At 40.7% G+C, this 20,199-nt stretch overlaps 1 protein-coding gene and 1 long non-coding RNA gene across 2 annotated transcripts; both read right to left on the reverse strand.

Moving 5' to 3' along the window:
* Window positions 1-4,180: 4,180 nt before the first annotated feature.
* On the reverse strand, window positions 4,181-17,897 carry smyd1a (SET and MYND domain containing 1a). The gene is made up of 10 exons (XM_079659578.1): window positions 17,693-17,897; window positions 12,832-13,008; window positions 11,801-12,014; window positions 10,457-10,587; window positions 10,310-10,348; window positions 8,136-8,331; window positions 7,820-7,912; window positions 6,782-6,945; window positions 4,772-4,940; window positions 4,181-4,424 (listed from the first exon to the last, which is right to left on the reverse strand). Exons 1-10 carry the CDS (start codon window positions 17,827-17,829, stop codon window positions 4,326-4,328), a joined length of 1,419 nt encoding a protein of 472 aa, XP_079515704.1. The 5' UTR covers window positions 17,830-17,897; the 3' UTR covers window positions 4,181-4,325.
* Window positions 15,362-17,686, reverse strand: LOC307025003. Its single transcript, XR_013804035.1, has 2 exons — window positions 17,044-17,686; window positions 15,362-16,527 (listed from the first exon to the last, which is right to left on the reverse strand). It is a non-coding gene; the product is annotated as an uncharacterized lncRNA (long non-coding RNA).
* Window positions 17,898-20,199: the final 2,302 nt, after the last annotated feature.

A 20,199-nucleotide genomic window follows, 5' to 3' on the forward strand; every position in this document is an offset into this window, starting at 1 on the left:
TAGGTCGTGTACTATAACTAAACCACCATGATAAGACGTAGACCCGGGGGTATTCTGGAAACTAATAAATGACAACAATTTAATTAATTTGTTGTTTTGAGACAACCTTTGTGATATTTTCCGTGAAAACAGGTTGTTTTTGATGTGTTGGTTTTTCATCATAGATTAAAACCTGATGTTGGTTTGAGAGGGAGTTAGGCCGTATAATACCTATACCCCAAAGACGTATACTTTGGTGTACTCTGGGTTCAGTAATCTGTAAACTAATCCTCTCTGTTCTCCCCCTCTCTCTCTCTTCAGGCTGGTGGAGCTCTCCCCTCAGTATTATTTGGGTAATCTGCCCCCCAGTGACGGCAGAGAGCAGCTGATGGAGCTGAGGCAGAATCTGGAGCCGCCCTCTTACGACAGGGGGGTGACTGCAGAGGATTACAACAGGATGCTCAGAGAAGTAGAAACTGAAAGTGAACCTCACACTGAGTCCAACACTGACCTCTGTGTGGTCCAATGAGAGGGAAGAGGAGGCGGGGCTTCTCAGGAGAACACGCTCGTCGTCACGCAGCTGTCACTTTATCTCAGATATCTTTTTATGAATCATCCCGAAATCTCATTTGTAGTTTGAACCAGGGGTGTCAAACTCATTTTAGAATATAATATAGAATTTGTGTAATTGTACATGCCGCTTTACAGAAGCCCATAAACTACATGTCCCACAATGCATCTGAGTTTGTGACATGCACACTGAAGAGATTTGCAATTATTTGCCCTAGACTTCTGCTTTCAGACGTAGTTAATTATGAAGTTATTACATCCGACATGCTGATCAGGAGCCCGACGCGAAGCGGAGGAATCTAGATCTGCATGAAGGGTAATGACCAAGTCGCTGCACATTATCCCGCTTATTACACAGCCACATTCTCAACAAAGTAACGATATGACTCCCAATATTAATTGAAATGCTTTTATAGATTTAGAAAATGTTTTTATGGATTTAAAAAATAGTACGCTATTATTTATTTAAAATGACATGCATCCGCTAAGAAAAATAGTCCGTTGTTACTGTTTGAACTGCGTAGCAACGGCAGGAACTGCTTCGATAGCGTTTTTGAGGAGCTTTTTGATTACAGATTTGAAAACATCGCTGCTTGCTTTAAGAGTAGCACAATTCATTATGTCAAACCTTGGAAAGTATCTAGATATCCCTGCCCTAATGCCAAAGGAACTGCACACTGAATATGTGTGGCCGTTTGATGTCTATGTCTGGACGCTGCGTAAAAAGGAGGCTTTCTGCCCCATTACTTAAACGCTGTTTTCTTGTCGGTTTGAAACTGTATACAGTTCAATCGACCAAACTTCTTTCTGCAGATGTGAGCGTCCTGAACAACGGTCAATAAATCCTTGACAGCGGTCTGTCTGTTCTGGATTAACAACTTGTCACGTGTTTTGAATTGACCAATCAGAATCGAGTATTCAACTAACCCAAGTAATAATTAGTATTATTTATTTATATAGTTTTAAAGTTACAACCGGCCCTTTGAGTTGATGTGGCCCCCGATGAAATGGAGTTTCCCCCCCCTGGTTTAAAGGCTTTGTGATTTCTAATGGACTTCTGCTGGAAAAGACTCATGTAATGTACAACAATGACTTGTTAAATTATCTTTTATGCAGTGGCTTCGGAAGATATTGTTCTCCTTGTTGTGATATATATATATATTGAATTAATTTAAAATTGTATTTAGAATATGTTTTTATTTAATAAGGGATATGTCTTTCTGTTTCTGTAATTCTAAAGGAAATTATAATAAGTAATACTTTGTTATCATGATGGCACAGTGGATGAAAAAAGAGAGATTTGAACTAAAAGCTAAATGCACTGCTTCAGTAAATAAGACTGTTTTTGACCTTTGACCCCTATGCAGATGCCCATGAACTGTGACCTATGATGAGAAACTGTTCTATTTTACACGTTTTGATACCGTTTGTATAACGTTTGGGTTTCCCCTTTAGATTCTGCCTCTTTCTGTCAATAAAGTGGATTCGTATCGTCCTATATAATAGGATATATCTGTCAATACTTCCAATAAAAGTGGTTTTTCATGTTTGAAATATCTCAGATCTTCTTCCTTCAGTAGCTTCACCTCGTCTCCTGTATCACTGTCTGTAAAGGTAATCATTATCTCTTGTATTAAAGCAATATCAATCTTTAACTTCCTGGTATTTCAATATGAGGGACGGAGTGGCGCAGTGGGCTGTGCGTTGATCATCAGATGGCGTTGGGGAACTCCAGTTCGAAACCCGCCACTGCGTCAGGCCGTTGTGTCCTTGGGAAAGACACTTCACTCGAATTAGCTCCTGTCCACAGTACATGACCGTTACATGTATGATATGTGTGTAATGTGTACTTGAACCGCCTTGATGACTTCGAGGTGTGAAGATGGGCGGAGTGGCGCAGTGGACTGTGTGTTGATCATCAGATCGAGGGGGCGTTGGGGAACACCAGTTCGAAACCCGCCGCCGCTGCGTCTGTAAAGCCCAGGGTTCTTACGGTCATTAAAAACCTGGAAAAGTCATGGAAATGCTAATTCCAGGCCCTGGAAAAGTTATGGAAAACAATATTTTTCCCAAAGTTTTGGAAAAGTAATGGAAATGTAACTAAAGTTGCATCAAATATAATTTACATTTTATCTAATCGCCGAAATAGTAATACTATAATGATCATTCGTGCGTTATAATGTCCGTCTTTTCACTGAATTGTCGTCTTGAAGGTACTCGCAACAATTCCGCAACAACTTCATCTTCACCTGTTGCCATTTGAACGTTAAAAACAATAAAACGGCATGAATTGCTTCGTCGCATTCATAGATCCTCTCTGTCTCGAGCCAGTTAACTAGCGGGCCTTGTGAATACCCTGGACCGAGGGGAACTCTGAAAGAACACGCCCATTGGCTACAAATCAATATATTATTGGTTGATCAAACTGTCAGTCCAAACGTACGCTCTCATTCAGTGCAACGGCCAGGGTGTTCGATCAAGGATGTAGAATACCTTGGTTGAAGGATATTCTACCCAGAGACCCAGAACAAGATCTGATTGGTTGCTTTCTTTTCTAACACAAAACCACTGAAATGCGTAGTGCATGGACCGAGAAGGACAAACAAATCAACGTAACACTGTGATATTACAGATCAACAACACACATACCATTCTCATTTATTCATTTTATATAAATTTTATTTATATAATTAAATCGATTTTTTGTTTGTTTTATCTGAGTGTTCCAGGGTATTCTCTGAATACCTTGAAGGCCCTGACGGTTCACCACTGCATTTAACTGACGAGGTATTTTGCTGGTGAGAGATTTGAGTTGCTTTAGCGTGTAGAAGCCAGTAAGCCTACTACTGGATTTGTTTTAGATAGGCACAACATGTTTCAGACCGTATGATATGTGTGTAATGTTTATTTGTAAAGCGCTTTGAGCATCTGGAAAAGCGCTATAATGGAAGGAATTATTATTATTATTATAACAAGCTGTTTTAGAATATCGGAGTCCTGTTAGGTATCCAGCATCCAGCACATAGAAACTGCCGGATGCCGGAGTCCATTTCTGATATTTTCAGGATTAAAAAAAATCAGTTTTAACCAAAAAATGCCAAAATCTCTCTCTGGACTGATTATGATTGCTTTGGAAGATTTAGGGGACATTTGGATTGGACAGATCGCTTAGTGCTCTCTATATCCAATGAATGCAGAACTACTCATCGTCGAAATCAGCCTACAGAAAGTAGATATGTCCGCTTTCTGGTTAAAACTGAAATTTTTCATCCTGGAAATGTCAGAAATGGGCTCCTCAATAACCCCCAAAACCATTCCAATATTGTTGTTAACTATTGTATACGGCTATAATGCCATAAATGCTAATTAGCACTAATGCTAACTCTCCAAATTACCCAACATCTAGCAAGTTAGCATCTGGCAGTTTCTATGTGCTGGGGACGCCATTATACATTTCCAGGTTCACTAAGCTACAAACTAGACTAACACAGTATTATGAATTAAGATGAAATGTAGAGACAATAGATTTTACAGTTTACTTAATAAATAATGCTTGGGTGCCGGAGGGGGGGATGGACTCATAACTCAGTATGTTTGTTGTTTGTGTACGAGTGATAAAAACACATTTACCTTCACTTTTATTGGACTGTTTTATTAGTTTAAACAGAACAGTGTAATATCAGACATACTGCATGAACACATCATCATGTTTCAGTGATGAAGGTGATGAAGGTGATGAAGGTGAGGGTCTTGCAGTAAAGACCTCTTCCTCATATTCAGACGGTGATCTGCAGAGCGGCGTCTCTCATGCTCTGGTACTTCTTCTCGTCCTCATTAAACATCTTCAGCTCCAGCTCAGTCTGCGTGCGCATGGACTGAAGGAAGGAAAGAAGGAAGGAAGGAAAGAAGGTTGGTTAGAGAATTAGGATGCATGCATCTATCTATCCATCCATCCATCCATCCATCTCTCTCTCTCTCTCTCTCTCTCTCTCCATCCATCCATCCATCCATCCTTCCATCTATCTATCTATCTGTCCGTCCGTCCGTCCGTCCGTCCATCCATCCATCCATCCATCCATCCTTCCATCCATCTATCTATCTATCTATCTATCTATCCATCCATCCATCTATCCATCTATCCATCCATCCATCCATCCATCCATCCATCTATCCATCTCTCCATCTCTCCATCTCTCCATCTCTCCACCTCTCCTCCCTGTACCTCCAGGTCCTTGGTGATGGCGTGGTTGGGTCCGTGCGTCACCATCAGGATGCCGTAAGCCTTGCAGATGAACTTGTGTCCGGCCTCGATCTGTCCGCCGTGCCAGTGAGTGACTCCGGCTCTCATGGTGGCCATGCCCAGCAGAGCGTTGTTAGGGTGGCACAGCTTCCTAAAGAAACACAGGAAGTATCCGACTGAGGGGTGTGTGTGTTGGAAGTAGTACTGGAGTACAAATACTTTGTTACTGTACCTAAGTACATGTTTCTGGAATCAGTACTTTACTCCACTAATTATTTCTGACGACTTTTTACTTTGACTTCTTACATGTTGAACACAAATACCTGTACTTTCTACTTCTTACATGTTGAACACAAATACCTGTACTTTCTACTTCTTACATGTTGAACATAAATACCTGTACTTTCTACTTCTTACATGTTGAACCCAAATACCTGTACTTTCTACTTCTTACATGTTGAACTCAAATACCTGTACTTTCTACTTCTTACATGTTGAACTCAAATACCTGTACTTTCTACTTCTCACATGTTGAACTCTAATACCTGTACTTTCTACTTCTTACATGTTGAACACAAATACCTGAACTTTCTACTTCTTACATGTTGAACACAAATACCTGTACTTTCTACTTCTTACATGTTGAACATAAATACCTGTACTTTCTACTTCTTACATGTTGAACCCAAATACCTGTACTTTCTACTTCTTACATGTTGAACTCAAATACCTGTACTTTCTACTTCTTACATGTTGAACTCAAATACCTGTACTTTCTACTTCTCACATGTTGAACTCTAATACCTGTACTTTCTACTTCTTACATGTTGAACACAAATACCTGAACTTTCTACTTCTCACATGTTGAACTCTAATACCTGTACTTTCTACTTCTCACATGTTGAACACAAATACCTGTACTTTCTACTTCTTACATGTTGAACACAAATACCTGTACTTTCTACTTCTTACATGTTGAACACAAATACCTGTACTTTCTACTTCTTACATTTTGAACTCAAATACCTGTACTTTCTACTTCTTACATGTTGAACTCAAATACCTGTACTTTCTACTTCTTACATGTTGAACACAAATACCTGTACTTTCTACTTCTTACATGTTGAACACAAATACCTGTACTTTCTACTTCTTACATGTTGAACACAAATACCTGTACTTTCTACTTCTTACATGTTGAACACAAATACCTGTACTTTCTACTTCTCACATGTTGAACTCAAATACCTGTACTTTCTACTTCTTACATGTTGAACACAAATACCTGTACTTTCTACTTCTTACATGTTGAACTCAAATACCTGTACTTTCTACTTCTTACATGTTGAACACAAATACCTGTACTTTCTACTTCTTACATGTTGAACTCAAATACCTGTACTTTCTACTTCTCACATGTTGAACTCAAATACCTGTACTTTCTACTTCTTACATGTTGAACTCAAATACCTGTACTTTCTACTTCTCACATTTTCCAAACAGGCTGGTTCCTTTAGTCTGAATGTGTGTTTGGTGGCGTGATCATTATTATTTAGAGTCATTGCGTGCCTATTGATTTGAACACGATCTGTGTATCCATCATTTCCTGCTCTTCTCTAAAGAAGAGGGACCAATGAAAACGTTGTCATGTTGCGGTTGGTCACCATGGAAACATTCATTAGCTAACAATGACATTATTGTTCTATTAATATAAAGGGAGGTCAGGTACTCTTTAAAACAGCTGCTAGTTATGGGTACTTTTTACTGAAGTACATTTCAAAGCCTCTTTACTTTGACTTGAGTAAAGAAGTTTAGTCAGTACTTATACTTTCACCAGAGTATTTTTAAACACGAGTATCTGTACTTCTACTCGAGGAAAGGATGTGTGTACTGTTGCCATCTCTAGGGTTCACAATAGGACTCTATGAGCTGACAGACTGATGCCTGGTGTCTTCAGTGTAATCATGGTTGTGTTGAGTCATAGTTACTCACGTGTATCCCTCCACCATCCGGCGGGCGTAGTCTGAAGCCTCGGAGAAGTTGCGCAGGAAAGAGAGCACCTCACTGGTGATGCTGAACACACGCAGCTTCAACAGGTTAGTGTCGGCCAACACGTTCTCCTGCTTCTCCAGACAGTCACAGCACAAGGTCACCACCTGGGAGACAACACAGTAACCAGGAAGATGGTGAAGATGTGAAAGACAATAAGAGGAAAAATCTCACTCGCCACCGCCTTGAGCTTCAACCTCATGATCCATGTATCTGTGATCCTCTCCAGAATGGAAGGAGTCATCACATACAGAGCATCAACTAGTTCCTGAACAGTGTCCTTCACATGCTGATATCCAAGAGAGGGAGTTACTCAGTCACAAGATGGAGGAATACCGGTTCGTGTAGGTAATCATAAATCCTGTCATGAACTAAACTCTCAAAATTCAGACTTTCTCTCAACATTTTGTATTTTTCTCAAAATTCTGACTTTTTCTCAAAATCATTTTTTTTTTAAACTTTTTCTCAAAATCATTTTTTTTAATTACTTTTTCTCAAAATTCATACTTTCTCTCAAAATTATACCTTTCTGTAGTTTTTCTCAAAATATCAACATTCTCTATTTTTTCTCAAAATTATGTATTTTTTCTCAAAATCTCAAAATTCTGACTTTTTCTAAAAATCCTGACTTATTCTCCAAATCTCAAACAGTGTCCTTCACATGCTGATATCCAAGAGAGGGAGTTACTCAGTCACAAGATGGAGGGATAGAAAGCAGTATTCAATGTTTACTTCAGATTAGCTCCACGTCAGAAATGATCATGCTTGTCATATGTCTCTCTCCATAGAGGCTGAATCATCATGTTAATCACATAGCTATCATATGCCTCAAACAGTCCTGATGCTCTTCTAGGTAATCACACATCCTGTCATGTTCACAGCTACAGTTGGGATACCTTTGTGATCATGTGGACTCTGATACTGGAAGAGGACATTCAGGATTTTCCCAACAAAAAGAAATCCAGGATTGAAGTGGCGTACCTTATGATAGTCCCGATCAACACGGGCAATATCAATCTTCTCCAGATACTCCTTACTGAGGGCGATGATCTCCTTCACCTTATCAGCAGACGGCTGAGAGAGAGACACGACACACAAATCAATACACAGGACCTCAAAAAGGTAAATAGAGAAGTGGAAAGGATTCTGCATTTGGTGAGACTTCATCATATACATAACAACATTTAAAAAAGGACTGCCAAAGAAATGCCAAAAGAACAACAAATGGCCCACTGAGACAAACGTGTTTTGTGATATTGGCCTATACAAATAAAGTTTGATTTGATGTTAAACCGACTTTGCTCCCGTCCTTCTCTGCAGTGGCCGTCATCAGGTCGTCACTGATCTTCTCGCTGCAGTGTTGGCAGGTGCACTCGAAGTGGAAAGTCTCCCTCAGGTTCTTCTTGCGGTCAGCAGACAGGCTGAGGAAGTCCACGTAGCTCACGGTCAGCTCCTCACCCTCGGAGATCTTCCCCACAGCTCGCAGCTCGATCCTGGGACAGAAGAGAAGCGTTTTCTGGATCTGAAAGCAGCTTTTTGCTACCTCTCCAATCCCAATATTGTGTCAGTTAGTTGTTCATTTATTACTTAATTTCAAGACGACGATGAGACGCACACAGCTGACCGGTTTCAGCCGCTAACAGAAGGCTAGTCTCCATCATCCGATCCACCTGTTTCCTGTCTAAACTAAGCTAAGCTGTTGACTCTAGCATCATAATGTATCTTACAGACATGAAGGATCTCATCTAAGTCTTAATAAGAAAGTTAATGAGCCTGTGACAGCCTCCCAACAACTGTTGTGCAATGAAATATTGGGCTACTAGTCATCTCGAACCGTCAGCTTAAAAAAGAAGGTGCGATACCGTTCCGATAAATATCAATAATTTCGAACATCGCGGGGAAATTCCTTCGACTCATTTTGAAGTTTTGGGGGAAGCCGGAAGTGACGTCAATGCGGGAACGCTTCACTGTGCGGCGAGAGAGCCAAACACGGACAAAGTGTGTTGTCATGCGTAGAAATGGTGAATTACTGAGTTTAGGCACGTTAATAACGTTTTAATGAAGTTGACTACAGTATATTTATATTTGTCAGTGCTTTCATGTCAATTCGGCGAACATAAACACAAATGATCGTGGTGAAGATGATGATTAAATTAGGATTAAAAATCGGTAGTGAGAGCTGCTGAATTTCTTCCCGACGGATGTGATATAAAAACAAATCGATTATTTTTGTAGTTGTAAACTCAAGTGGATGAAACTACATTTATTAGTGCTTTCATGTCAATTGTACATTAAATGATCGTGAGGATGATGATTTAAAAATCGTTTGTTTGAGCCGGTCTGCATTTCCTGATGAGAAAACAAACCGATGCTTTTTGTAGTTGTAGTACACCATCATGGATTAAACGTGTGTTTTTTTTTACTACAATGTTGGGGAAATTAATGGATAAAATGCACGGATGATTATTATTATTATTATTCCCACTCCGATCGGGACACTAGGTCCACCGTTTCCCCGCAGCGAGGCTCCCCCCGTTGACAGTTTACGTGGGCTGGGTGCAGTGGCGGACTGGCCATCGGGACGAATCCCGATGGCCGTTACCGAAGTGGGCCGGTCGGATAAGTCACTAGCACATCCCCCACTCCCCCCATTGACAATTTACTAGCGGGACCGAAGTGGGCCGGTCGAGAGTCCCGGGATGATTTTTAGTCCCAGTCCACCACTGGCTACATGACCGTATGATCGCCCATATTGACGCACCTAATTCCTAAACTTCTAACAGATACAACATAAACCGATCCTTCAGCCAGAGCTCTCAGACACGTTCAAAATTAAACTGTCATCGCTGTCTGAGCTTGCTGCTGTGTGCGCCATCATGCGTTTACATGCAGATGCTGGGATCCTGAACGGTGCAGCTGGAGCGCTGTGCCCGCAATGACGTCACACATAATTTGGCTGGATTTGAAGAATCCAAGGGCAGATGAATGGTTATCAAAGTACAAATATCCAAAATCAGTTCAGTAACGGTTTTCAAGGGGACAATATTTACTCAAATTGATGGGTTTGGATGATGGGGGAAACTCCTGTCACAGGCTCTTTAATGACCATGTGTATTTATCAGGGACTATAGACATTAATTGACATCATTATGTTGCATTAATGACTTAAAAGATAATTAAATGTCTTGACTATACGCTGTTTCAGTGGTCATGAAACAGTCTTGCTCTGGTCATACTTTGTCTTTTACTTCTGTCTAGTTTTGTGCATATAGCACACACGTTCAGCCATTTAAAACCACGCTGGGCTGATCAAGATTCAAAGGTTTTATCATCATATGCACAAAGCTACGGTTTAGAAATGGCATGAAATTCTTCTGACCTGAGCTCCTCCGACAATGCAACATATAGAATAAAATACAAAATAAAAAGTAGTGCAAAAAGTCTATCGGATGTAATCGATGTAATACGTACCTCCTCTGAGAGTGGAGGGCAGAGCTCAGCGCTGATTGGCTGCAACACAAAGCAACACTCTCAACAAGAAGCATCAATAAATAATGACGGTGCATAAAATATAGTTTTATTATAAGATAATAACGGAGGGATCAGATGGACACCTACTTGCCGTGGTTGAGGATGACGGTGCAGTTGGGCCAACAGTCATGGTTCACCAGACAGAGGTTAGGGAAAAGACCCACACCCACAGCCTGAAGGCCTCTCTGGTCACTCAGCGTGAAGCCATTACACTTGATCTACACACACACACACACACACACACACACACACACACACACACACACACACACACACACACACACACACACACACACACACACACACACACACACACACACACACACACAGAGGGGGGGTCCACTGGTTTATTTCTAAAGCAGTCTTTTCTTTACAAATAGCAATGCAGTATGAGCAGAGGTAGAAGTACTCAGATCTTGTACTTGAGGAAAAGTAGAAGTACTCAGATCTTGTTCTTGAGTAAAAGTAGAAGTACTCAGATCTTGTACTTGAGTAAAAGTAGAAGTACTCAGATCTTGTACTTGAGTAAAAGTAGAAGTACTCAGATCTTGTTCTTGAGTAAAAGTAGAAGTACTCAGATATTGTACTTGAGTAAAAGTAGAAGTACTCAGATCTTGTACTTGAGTAAAAGTACTCTGATACAGTACAATTCCTGCATTCAAAATGTTACTCAAGTAAAAGTAGAAAAGTAACTCAACTGGAATGTTTTGAATGTGCATTTTATGAATATCAGTTTGATAACTCAGACTTCACTTTGAAAGATTAACAATAGAAATCTACAACAAAGAGAGTTCAGATTGAGAGTGAAGTCATCCAATTAATGAATGCAGAATTTTGTACCAGAGTGTAGGAATACTCTGTTACAGTAAAATTCCTGCATTCAAAATGTTCCTCAAGTGAAAGTAGAAAAGTATGATCATCAAAATATAGTGAAAGTAGAAGTACTCAGATCTTGTACTTGAGTAAAAGTAGAAGTACCAGAGTGTAGGAATACTCTGTTACAGTAAAATTCCTGCATTCAAAATGTTCCTCAAGTGAAAGTAGAAAAGTATGATCATCAAAATATAGTGAAAGTAGCGACAGTAAAAGTAGTCGTTGTGCAGATTGGTCCATTTCAGAATAATATATATGATATGTTTTATAATGATTGATCATGAAAGTGTTCTCAAAGCTGGTAAAGGTGCAGCTAGTTTGAATGACTTTGTATACTGCAGGGTAGCTGGTGGATTTACTCCAGGTGGAACTAAAGTCTGATTTAACACTTGATTATATTTCACATCATTCATCCACATCTGTGAAGTAACTAAAGGTATTAAATACATGTAGTGGAGTAGAAGTACACAGTAGTTTAATAAAATGTACCTCAAAATAGTACAGTACTTTAGTAAATCTACTCAGTTACTTCCACCTCTGAAAACGAGCCATTCTTACAATGCCAAAGAGTTTGGAGATGTACTCCACAGAGTGCTGCTTTCTTCCATGAGACCAATAAGCAAAGAAGGTGAGCACGTCGGTCTGCAGCTGCTTCAGGCCCTCTTCAGGCAGGTCGTTCACATGATCCTTCAGCTGATCCACGGAGATCAGCTGACTGTCGGACACTATGCCCGTGTCCTTGTGCACGCGCCACAGCACACGAGCAGCCAGACTGCAGGGAGAGGAATTACTGTCACGTTAAAACATGTCAATCAAGTCAATTAACATCAGAGAGGCAAAAGTACACACATCCTTTACTCAAGTAGAAGTACAGATACTCGTGTTTAAAAATACTCTGGTGAAAGTAGAAGTACTGACTAAACTTCTTTACTCAAGTCAAAGTAAAGAGGCTTTGAAATGTACTTCAGTAAAAAGTACCCATAACTAGCAGCTGTTTTAAAGAGTACCTGACCTCTACTTTGGGAGAAATACTCAGAGCTAGTACTTGAGTAAAAGTACTCAGGTCTTGTACTTGAGTAAAAGTAGAAGTACTCCTGTCTTGTACTTGAGTAAAAGTAGAAGTACTCAGATCTTGTACTTGAGTAAAAGTAGAAGTACTCAGATCTTGTACTTGAGTAAAATTAGAAGTACTCAGATCTTGTACTTGAGTAAAAGTAGAAGTACTCAGATCTTGTACTTGAGTAAAAGTAGAAGTACTCAGATCGTGTACTTGAGTAAAAGTAATAGTCCCAGAGTGTAGGAATACTCTGTCACAGTAAAAGTCTTGCATTCAAAATGTTCCTCAAGTGAAAGTAGAAAAGTATTATCATCAAAATATAGTGAAAGTAGCGACAGTAAAAGTAGTCATTGTGCAGATTGGTCCATTTCAGAATAATAGATATGATATGTTTTATAATGATTGATCATGAAAGTGTTCTCAAAGCTGTTAAAGGTGCAGCTAGTCTGAAGGACTGAGTAGACTGCAGGGTAGCTGGTGGATGTACTTCTTGAACCAACCACCCTCCATATTCTTCAAGCATACTCCTTACCGTACGCTCTCACTCGGAGCCTTCCCGGTCTTCCTGATGGCTCCACACTCGTGTTTGTGTTCCCTCCAGCACGCGGTCTGACAGGTGCGGTCGCAGTAATGGGCGAATTTACACTGAGCACATCGGTGGAGGTCAGCCTGTTGCCGGAAACAGCTGTGGCACACCTTGGTGACCAAACTGGGGAAGAAACAGACGGGTCACATTTAAGATAAACTCAAAACTCACTCATTGGCATCTCGCAAGCAGAGGTCATCAAACACTACCTGAGTTTATCACCGTGCAGTACAGTGGTGAGGTGTCTCTGTGAGCCCTCCCAAAAGAACAAGTAAACAAGGACCCCCTCCACAAAGTTTCCATTGCATGTCAATTAGGAATTCAGATATGCTTAACATTTACTTATGTTCAAACACGATGAGCTAATAGAGCTCCTTTTATGGCTCAACTAAACCCTTGTACTGATATTTAGAAAATACAATTATTGTTCAATTAAAAAATAGTTTTTTCTTAATTTTTGGACAGTGTGTGACAATTATCATTTAACCCTCAGAGGCATAAGTTCGGTCTCTTTTGACCCGGTGAGGTGGTTTTCTTCAAGTATCTTTGTAATTAAATCTTTTTATCATTTCATATTCCAGCTATTCCTCAAAAAACATGTTTTAGATATCATCCCATTCACATTTTAAATTTACATTTTAAGAAATTGTAGTTTTTGTATTTCTACCCCAAGCTTCCATAAGTGGGTCAAAAATGACCCGCATGCATTTTAATGGAATTCTATGGGAACACTTTTTTTTTCAAAATGTAATTTTTTTCTCTAAAATTATAAATAGTGAAAAATTAAATATAAAATATTTCTAGTGTGAACCAAAATATAATACTAAATATTATACAAGTGATTTTTCTTATCCACTATTACAAAAATGACACAACACATATTATTCTGAAACAGGTCCTTTTTGACCCACTTATGGAAGAGTGTAGGGTCCAGTCACTCGGGCATCTAAGGGTTAGAACATATTGTCCTTTATTTTTGATTGCCTTTTACTGTTAACTAGTACTATTACTCTTGTATGTGTTTAACAGAGACTTGTGTTCAGGGTTTACCTCTCAGGAGGGCAAAGGAAGTGTAAAGGCCCAGATACACCGGCCAGTTACCTGAGAAGTCGCCGGACTCTCCTGCGTATTTGCCGACTTCGCGCACTGGAACACACCGCAAATCAGAGCCGAGCACGTATGAACTGCGCATGCGTGAGTGGCAATAACTCTCCTTACCATGAGGTGGCGGTAGTGTGTATTCATCATTCAAAAGAAGCAACAACCGGAACAACCGGAAGACAGAGAAGAAGAACAGACTCCGTGATATAAACAAACAACAAATAGCGTTTTTCTTTCCATTTTCACTCTCCTCCATTGAAAACATGAACGAACAGGAGCTCTATAAACTGATGAGGTGAAATAGCCGTCCGTGTGTGTTCCATCTTCCATTTTAAATTATTTGTTTACCTCCCTCACTTCCGTTAACGCTTCTCATGCACTGATTCGCTAGCTGAACAGCCAATCAGTGTTATCCCTTTGTCCGACTTCCGGTGGTGTTCCCGACGAAAAGGCGTCAGGTCGGCAGAAAAGACCCGACGGTGCGGCGCACACCCCTCCGAATAGGGCGTGCCCACGCTCATGTTCGGCCCGACTCCCATTTACTGCCGATTTCGGGCCGGTGTATCTGGGCCTTAAAAGGCAAATGGTTGAGGACGAGGGGGTTTGATGGTTTAATGAAGCGATGGAGGAGCAGTTGTTTCCTCTCATGAATACACAGAGAGACTTTCAGCTGAACTTCTCTATCCTCTGAGGATGAAGCTGCTCTGTTCCTACATTTCAGATCCATTTCTCTTGAATATTGACTTTCTTTATTACTTTATAAAACAAAAGACAAACTTAGTCCATGAAGCTTTTATCACTTTCTCTGAAGAATCCTCCACACGAGTTAATGTTGAAAGGTGCTTCTGTGTTGGGCATAGTTGTATGCATGACGTAATGATAACAATGTATAAGAGTAATTTGTACTTATAAAGTATGTCTGAATAAGATGCATGCACATACTTTGTAACATATCATAAATAAAAAAGGACACAGCTGTGTTTTTTATTTTAAACGTAAGGAAAGTAAAAGTAAATGTGCAGTTTATACAGAGCTACCCTCCAAGTCTCAGTAGTTTGGCACACAGAAGCATGTGTGTGTGTGTGTGTGTGTGTGTGTGTGTGTGTGTGTGTGTGTTTGTGTGCGTGCGTGCGTGTGTGTGTGTGTGTGTGTGTAAACAGTTTATACTGCAGAGTCCAAAGGGACAGACCTGTTAATGCTACTGATCATTTTAGGAACGCTGCAAATCCCTGCTAAACACACACACACACACACACACACACACACACACACACACACACACACACACACAGTCAGTCACTACAGCCTTTTTCTCTCTGTAGTTCTGGACGGCTCCTCTTTTACATTAAGCAGACGCAGCTTGTGTGTGTGTGTGTGTGTGTGTGTGTGTGTGTGTGTGTGTGTGTGTGTGTGTGTGTGTGTGTGTGTGTGTGTGTGTGTGTGTGTGTGTGTGTGTGTGTGTGTGTGTGTGTGTGTGGACGCCCTGCAGCTTCTAGCTCTTATATGGCACACACCGCACTACCGATCTGTGTCTGGAATTCCAGCATACACACACACACACACACACACACACACACACACACACACACACACACACACACACACACACACACACACACATATTTCCTACCCACTCCCTCTTTACAGAAGTCCAGAACGCGGTGTGCACGCTCTGATCTGCAGAATGCACGCCTGATACAGACTATAAATACATTTAGTTTCCAGCATGTAATGAACTTACGCCAAACATATGTTTTTATTTGACACCTCACCTCCATCCTCTGTGCCTGCAATGTTAACCAGGTACCTCAACATGTCTCTTCCAAACCCAAATATCAAATGAATATATCTGCTGTAGCTAGCAAAGGGCTTCTTACTGGTTCTGCCAGTGTATATTAATCACACTGAACAAACTGAAAAGTGGACTTAAATTAAGAATATTCTGGAAATCAAGGAGTTGAAGTTTGCAAGATGTCCTGAACGTTCAGTGGGAGAGCCACATTTGAAACAGTTTGAAACTGAATCCTGCGGTCTGACATGCTGAGGCTTCACATGACAGAGCTGCTGTCAGGAGCAATGAGGTCACACTGAGAGAAGCTGAGCAGAAAAACACATGCAAACACCTTCAGATCAGAACGGGCTGAAGAACACACGCAAACACCTTCAGATCAGAACGGGCTGAAGAACACACGCAAACACCTTCAGATCAGAACGGGCTGAAGAACACACGCAAACACCTTCAGATCAGAACGGGCTGAAGAACACACCCAAACACCTTCAGATCAGAACGGGCTGAAGAACACACCCAAACACCTTCAGATCAGAACGGGCTGAAGAACACACGCAAACACCTTTAGATCAGAACGGGCTGAAGAACACACGCAAACAGCTTCAGATCAGAACGGGCTGAAGAACACACGCAAACACCTTCAGATCAGAACGGGCTGAAGAACACACGCAAACACCTTCAGATCAGAACGGGCTGAAGAACACACGCAAACACCTTCAGATCAGAACGGGCTGAAGAACACACGCAAACACCTTCAGATCAGAACGGGCTGAAGACATACTTGCCAACCTTGGGACCTCAGAAATCGGGAGCATGTCAAAACCACCGTGGGGGGGGGGGGGATAGGGGGGTTGCTAGTGGATCGCCGGAGCTGTATTAGATTAACATTAACATGCTTATTGTAGTTGGAAGTGCACTGTCTTGATGGAGCATATGTGTGGGCTGGACCTGTATTATAGGAAAGGAGTGAGCAGAGGGTAGAGTTGTTGATTCTTGTTCTGTTTTCTGTGACTATCTTCCTCACCCTCTCAGAATTTCAGTTGCACGCGCTACTAAAGACACGCGCTACCATGGAAACCAAACAATGGTGTAGCTGTATTAAAGTCCGAGTGGAAACAGTCCTGAGTAAATCGGATTTAGTCAGAAATTGGGAGAAATGCGGGAGAAATATGACCCCGGGAGGAAACCGGGAGAGGGCAATGAAATCGGGAGTCTCCCGCGAAAATCGGGAGGGTTGGCAAGTATGGATGAAGAACACATGCAAACACCTTCAGATCAGAACGGGCTGAAGAACACACGCAAACAGCTTCAGATCAGAACGGGCTGAAGAACACAACCATTTGTTCTGAGACTCGTGTTGAGCCTCAGAACAAATGTTTGTGTTTTTTTGACAAGTGTTGGAAGTGGGGATTGAGTTTGTAAAACCGAATGAACCAGACTTCAACTAAAAACTCTATTTGTAACTCCTGGTTCTCTGCTACACACAGTTTTGATTGTTGTTGTGTTTCTCAAGGATTCAAGGCTTTTATTGTCATGTGTACAGAGTGCAGATATGTCCATGAGGACCTTAGGTCACAGGCTCCTCCCACAGAGCAACACAATTAAACAGATACAATAGTGCAAGTAATACAAATACAAATGTCTCTTCATGTTCGTTTGTCTGTAGATTGGTTTGTAACACATTTTTATGCAAATAAAAAAATATATATATTAAAACAACCAGCTCTTTAAATGAATGTCTGTATCTATGTATACTTTGCCAAGACTTAGAAGGAAAGTGGTCATGTATGTTTGTGAGCAATAACGTGTCGATTTGAGTGGACTGTAAACTGAGGCGGGTGTGACTTTTATGTACATCTCCATGTATGTTATATATTTGTAGATTAAATCAAAAGTTCTAAAAGAACCAGCTCGTACCTGTCGAAGACCACAGCAGAGAAGCTGGACTCGGAGAAGACCACGTCTCCGGCTTTCAGGTCCTTTCTGGCTCTCAGGCCTCGACCTTTCTTCCCAGCATCAAAGAGCTCAGCACTGTCCATGTTCCCCACAGTCATGGTGTCAGAGGAGGAGGAGGAAGGGGATAATCGAGCTGTAGGGAGGAAGAGGATAAGAGTGGAGAGTGGAGAGAGAAGGAAACTCTGAGGAGAAGTCCCCCCCCCCCCCCATGAGCCAGAAATACACTCAGGGGTTGTACCATCTCCCAAGAGAGGGGGGTGAGCAGAGGAGGAGGACTTAGATGCTGTACTTGAGTAAAAGTAGAAGTACTCAGATATTGTACTTGAGTAAAAGTAGAAGTACTCAGATCTTGTTCTTGAGTAAAAGTAGAAGTAATCAGATCTTGTACTTGAGTAAAAGTAGAAGTACCCAGATCTTGTACTTGAGTAAAAGTAGAAGTACTCAGGTCTTGTACTTGAGTAAAAGTAGAAGTACTCAGATCTTGTACTTGAGTAAAAGTAGAAGTAATCAGATCTTGTACTTGAGTAAAAGTAGAAGTACCCAGATCTTGTACTTGAGTAAAAGTAGAAGTACTCAGATCTTGTACTTGAGTAAAAGTAGAAGTACCAGAGTGTAGGAATACTCTGTTACAGTAAAAGTCCTGCATTCAAAATGTTCCTCAAGTAAAAGTAGAAAAGTATTCTCATCAAAATATAGTGAAAGTAGCGACAGTAAAAGTAGTCGTTGTGCAGATTGGTCCATTTCAGAATAATATATATGATATGTTTTATAATGATTGATCATGAAAGTGTTCTCAAAGCTGGTAAAGGTGCAGCTAGTTTGAATGACTTTGTATACTGCAGGGTAGCTGGTGGATTTACTCCAGGTGGAACTAAAGTCTGATTTAACACTTGATTAGATTTCACATCATTCATCCACATCTGTGAAGTAACTAAAGGTATTAAATATAAGTAGTGGAGTAGAAGTACACGGTAGCATAAATACTCAAGTACAAGTACCTCAAAATTGTACTTAAGTACTGAAAGTAGTGAGGTACTTAAGGGGGTGTCGTCCCCTAGTTTTGGTTGGTTCCTCCTATGGTATTTGGGAGGGGGGGGGGGGGGGGGGGCAGCTGTATCTGTCAGTCAGAGGAAACAGAGCCGCTCACATTCAGTCTCTTTGCTTTATTTACACTTTTGCACGAGGGGTGGTCCAATGGGTGACTTTCACCCAAACAAAATACGTCGGCCACATTTAATTTATTTGTAATGCTTTTTATTTTTGGTCTTGTTGGGAGGGGGTCACACGCTGTAAACACATTCCATTCATATTTTATTTTATTTTTTAGTATCTTATTTAGTTTTCTCATTTTGCTGTCACTCCATCATACACAATGTTGTTGCTAGTTTTTTAACCTGTAAAGCCCACTGAGACAAACGTGTTTTGTGATATTGGGCTATACAAATAAAGTTTGATTTGAATTGATTAACATTATCAGGGTTTTACTGGTCAGACATCTTCATCTTCATCTTCATCGTGGCACAGGTTAAGACACTGTGGTGTGTCAGCACTTCATGTGCTGTGGGTTTTCATTGCTCCCAGGTCTTCAGATCATTTTGACCTCTCATTAGCTCCACCATCACGTCAACAGCAAATACAAGAGTTTCCATCAGTGTTTACAGGTTCTGTACACACCATTCAGCGATGGATCATGACTTTATAGATATATATATGTACTATGTTTGTGTAGGTAAGATTGTAAAACTACTGGTGAATGAAATGCCATGTACAAAAAATACACAACTGAAACATTTAAGTATCACATTTCTGTAATAAAGCATGTTACGTTTACACAACCAGCTTGGATAACAGTCAGAGGTAAACATGAGGAGCGTGTGAAGAGTATTTTGAACACGTGGATTTTCCTCCCAAGTATTGAAATGCCACGGCTGCAATAATCACAGTTTACTAAACGATTAGAAACATAATCATATTAATATACTAAAACAGATATCAGGTAAGGCACCTTAAACCAACTCACACAGTTACTATAGTGACCGTGAATATGGCACAGACCTGGGATCAGCTTTAAGACATCACCTGAGAACAGAGCCACACCATAAACAGAGCAGGATAAACCGTCTGAACCAGTATCTGTAGACGTGTCTTCTACTCTCCTTTTTGACAGTCTATTCTTGAGGATATTGAATGAAAGGGGATAACGCTACACAGTTGATATTTCCGCTTCATTTTCACACCGAGTAAAGATTAGTGATGTATCGGTCGCGAACGAGCCGGCTTTTAAGTGAACGACGGGAGCCGGTTCGCGCCCGCGAACGAGCCGGTTCTTTTTTTTTTTTTGCGGAGGGATCTAGATCGGCATGAAGGCACATTATGCAATGTGCAATGTGCACATTATCCCGTTTATTACATGGCCACATTCTCAACAAAGTAACGGCATGACTCCCAATATTAATTGAAATGCTTTT

Source organism: Notothenia rossii, assembly GCF_949606895.1.
Source record: "Notothenia rossii genome assembly, chromosome: 11".
NCBI lineage: Eukaryota > Metazoa > Chordata > Actinopteri > Perciformes > Nototheniidae > Notothenia > Notothenia rossii.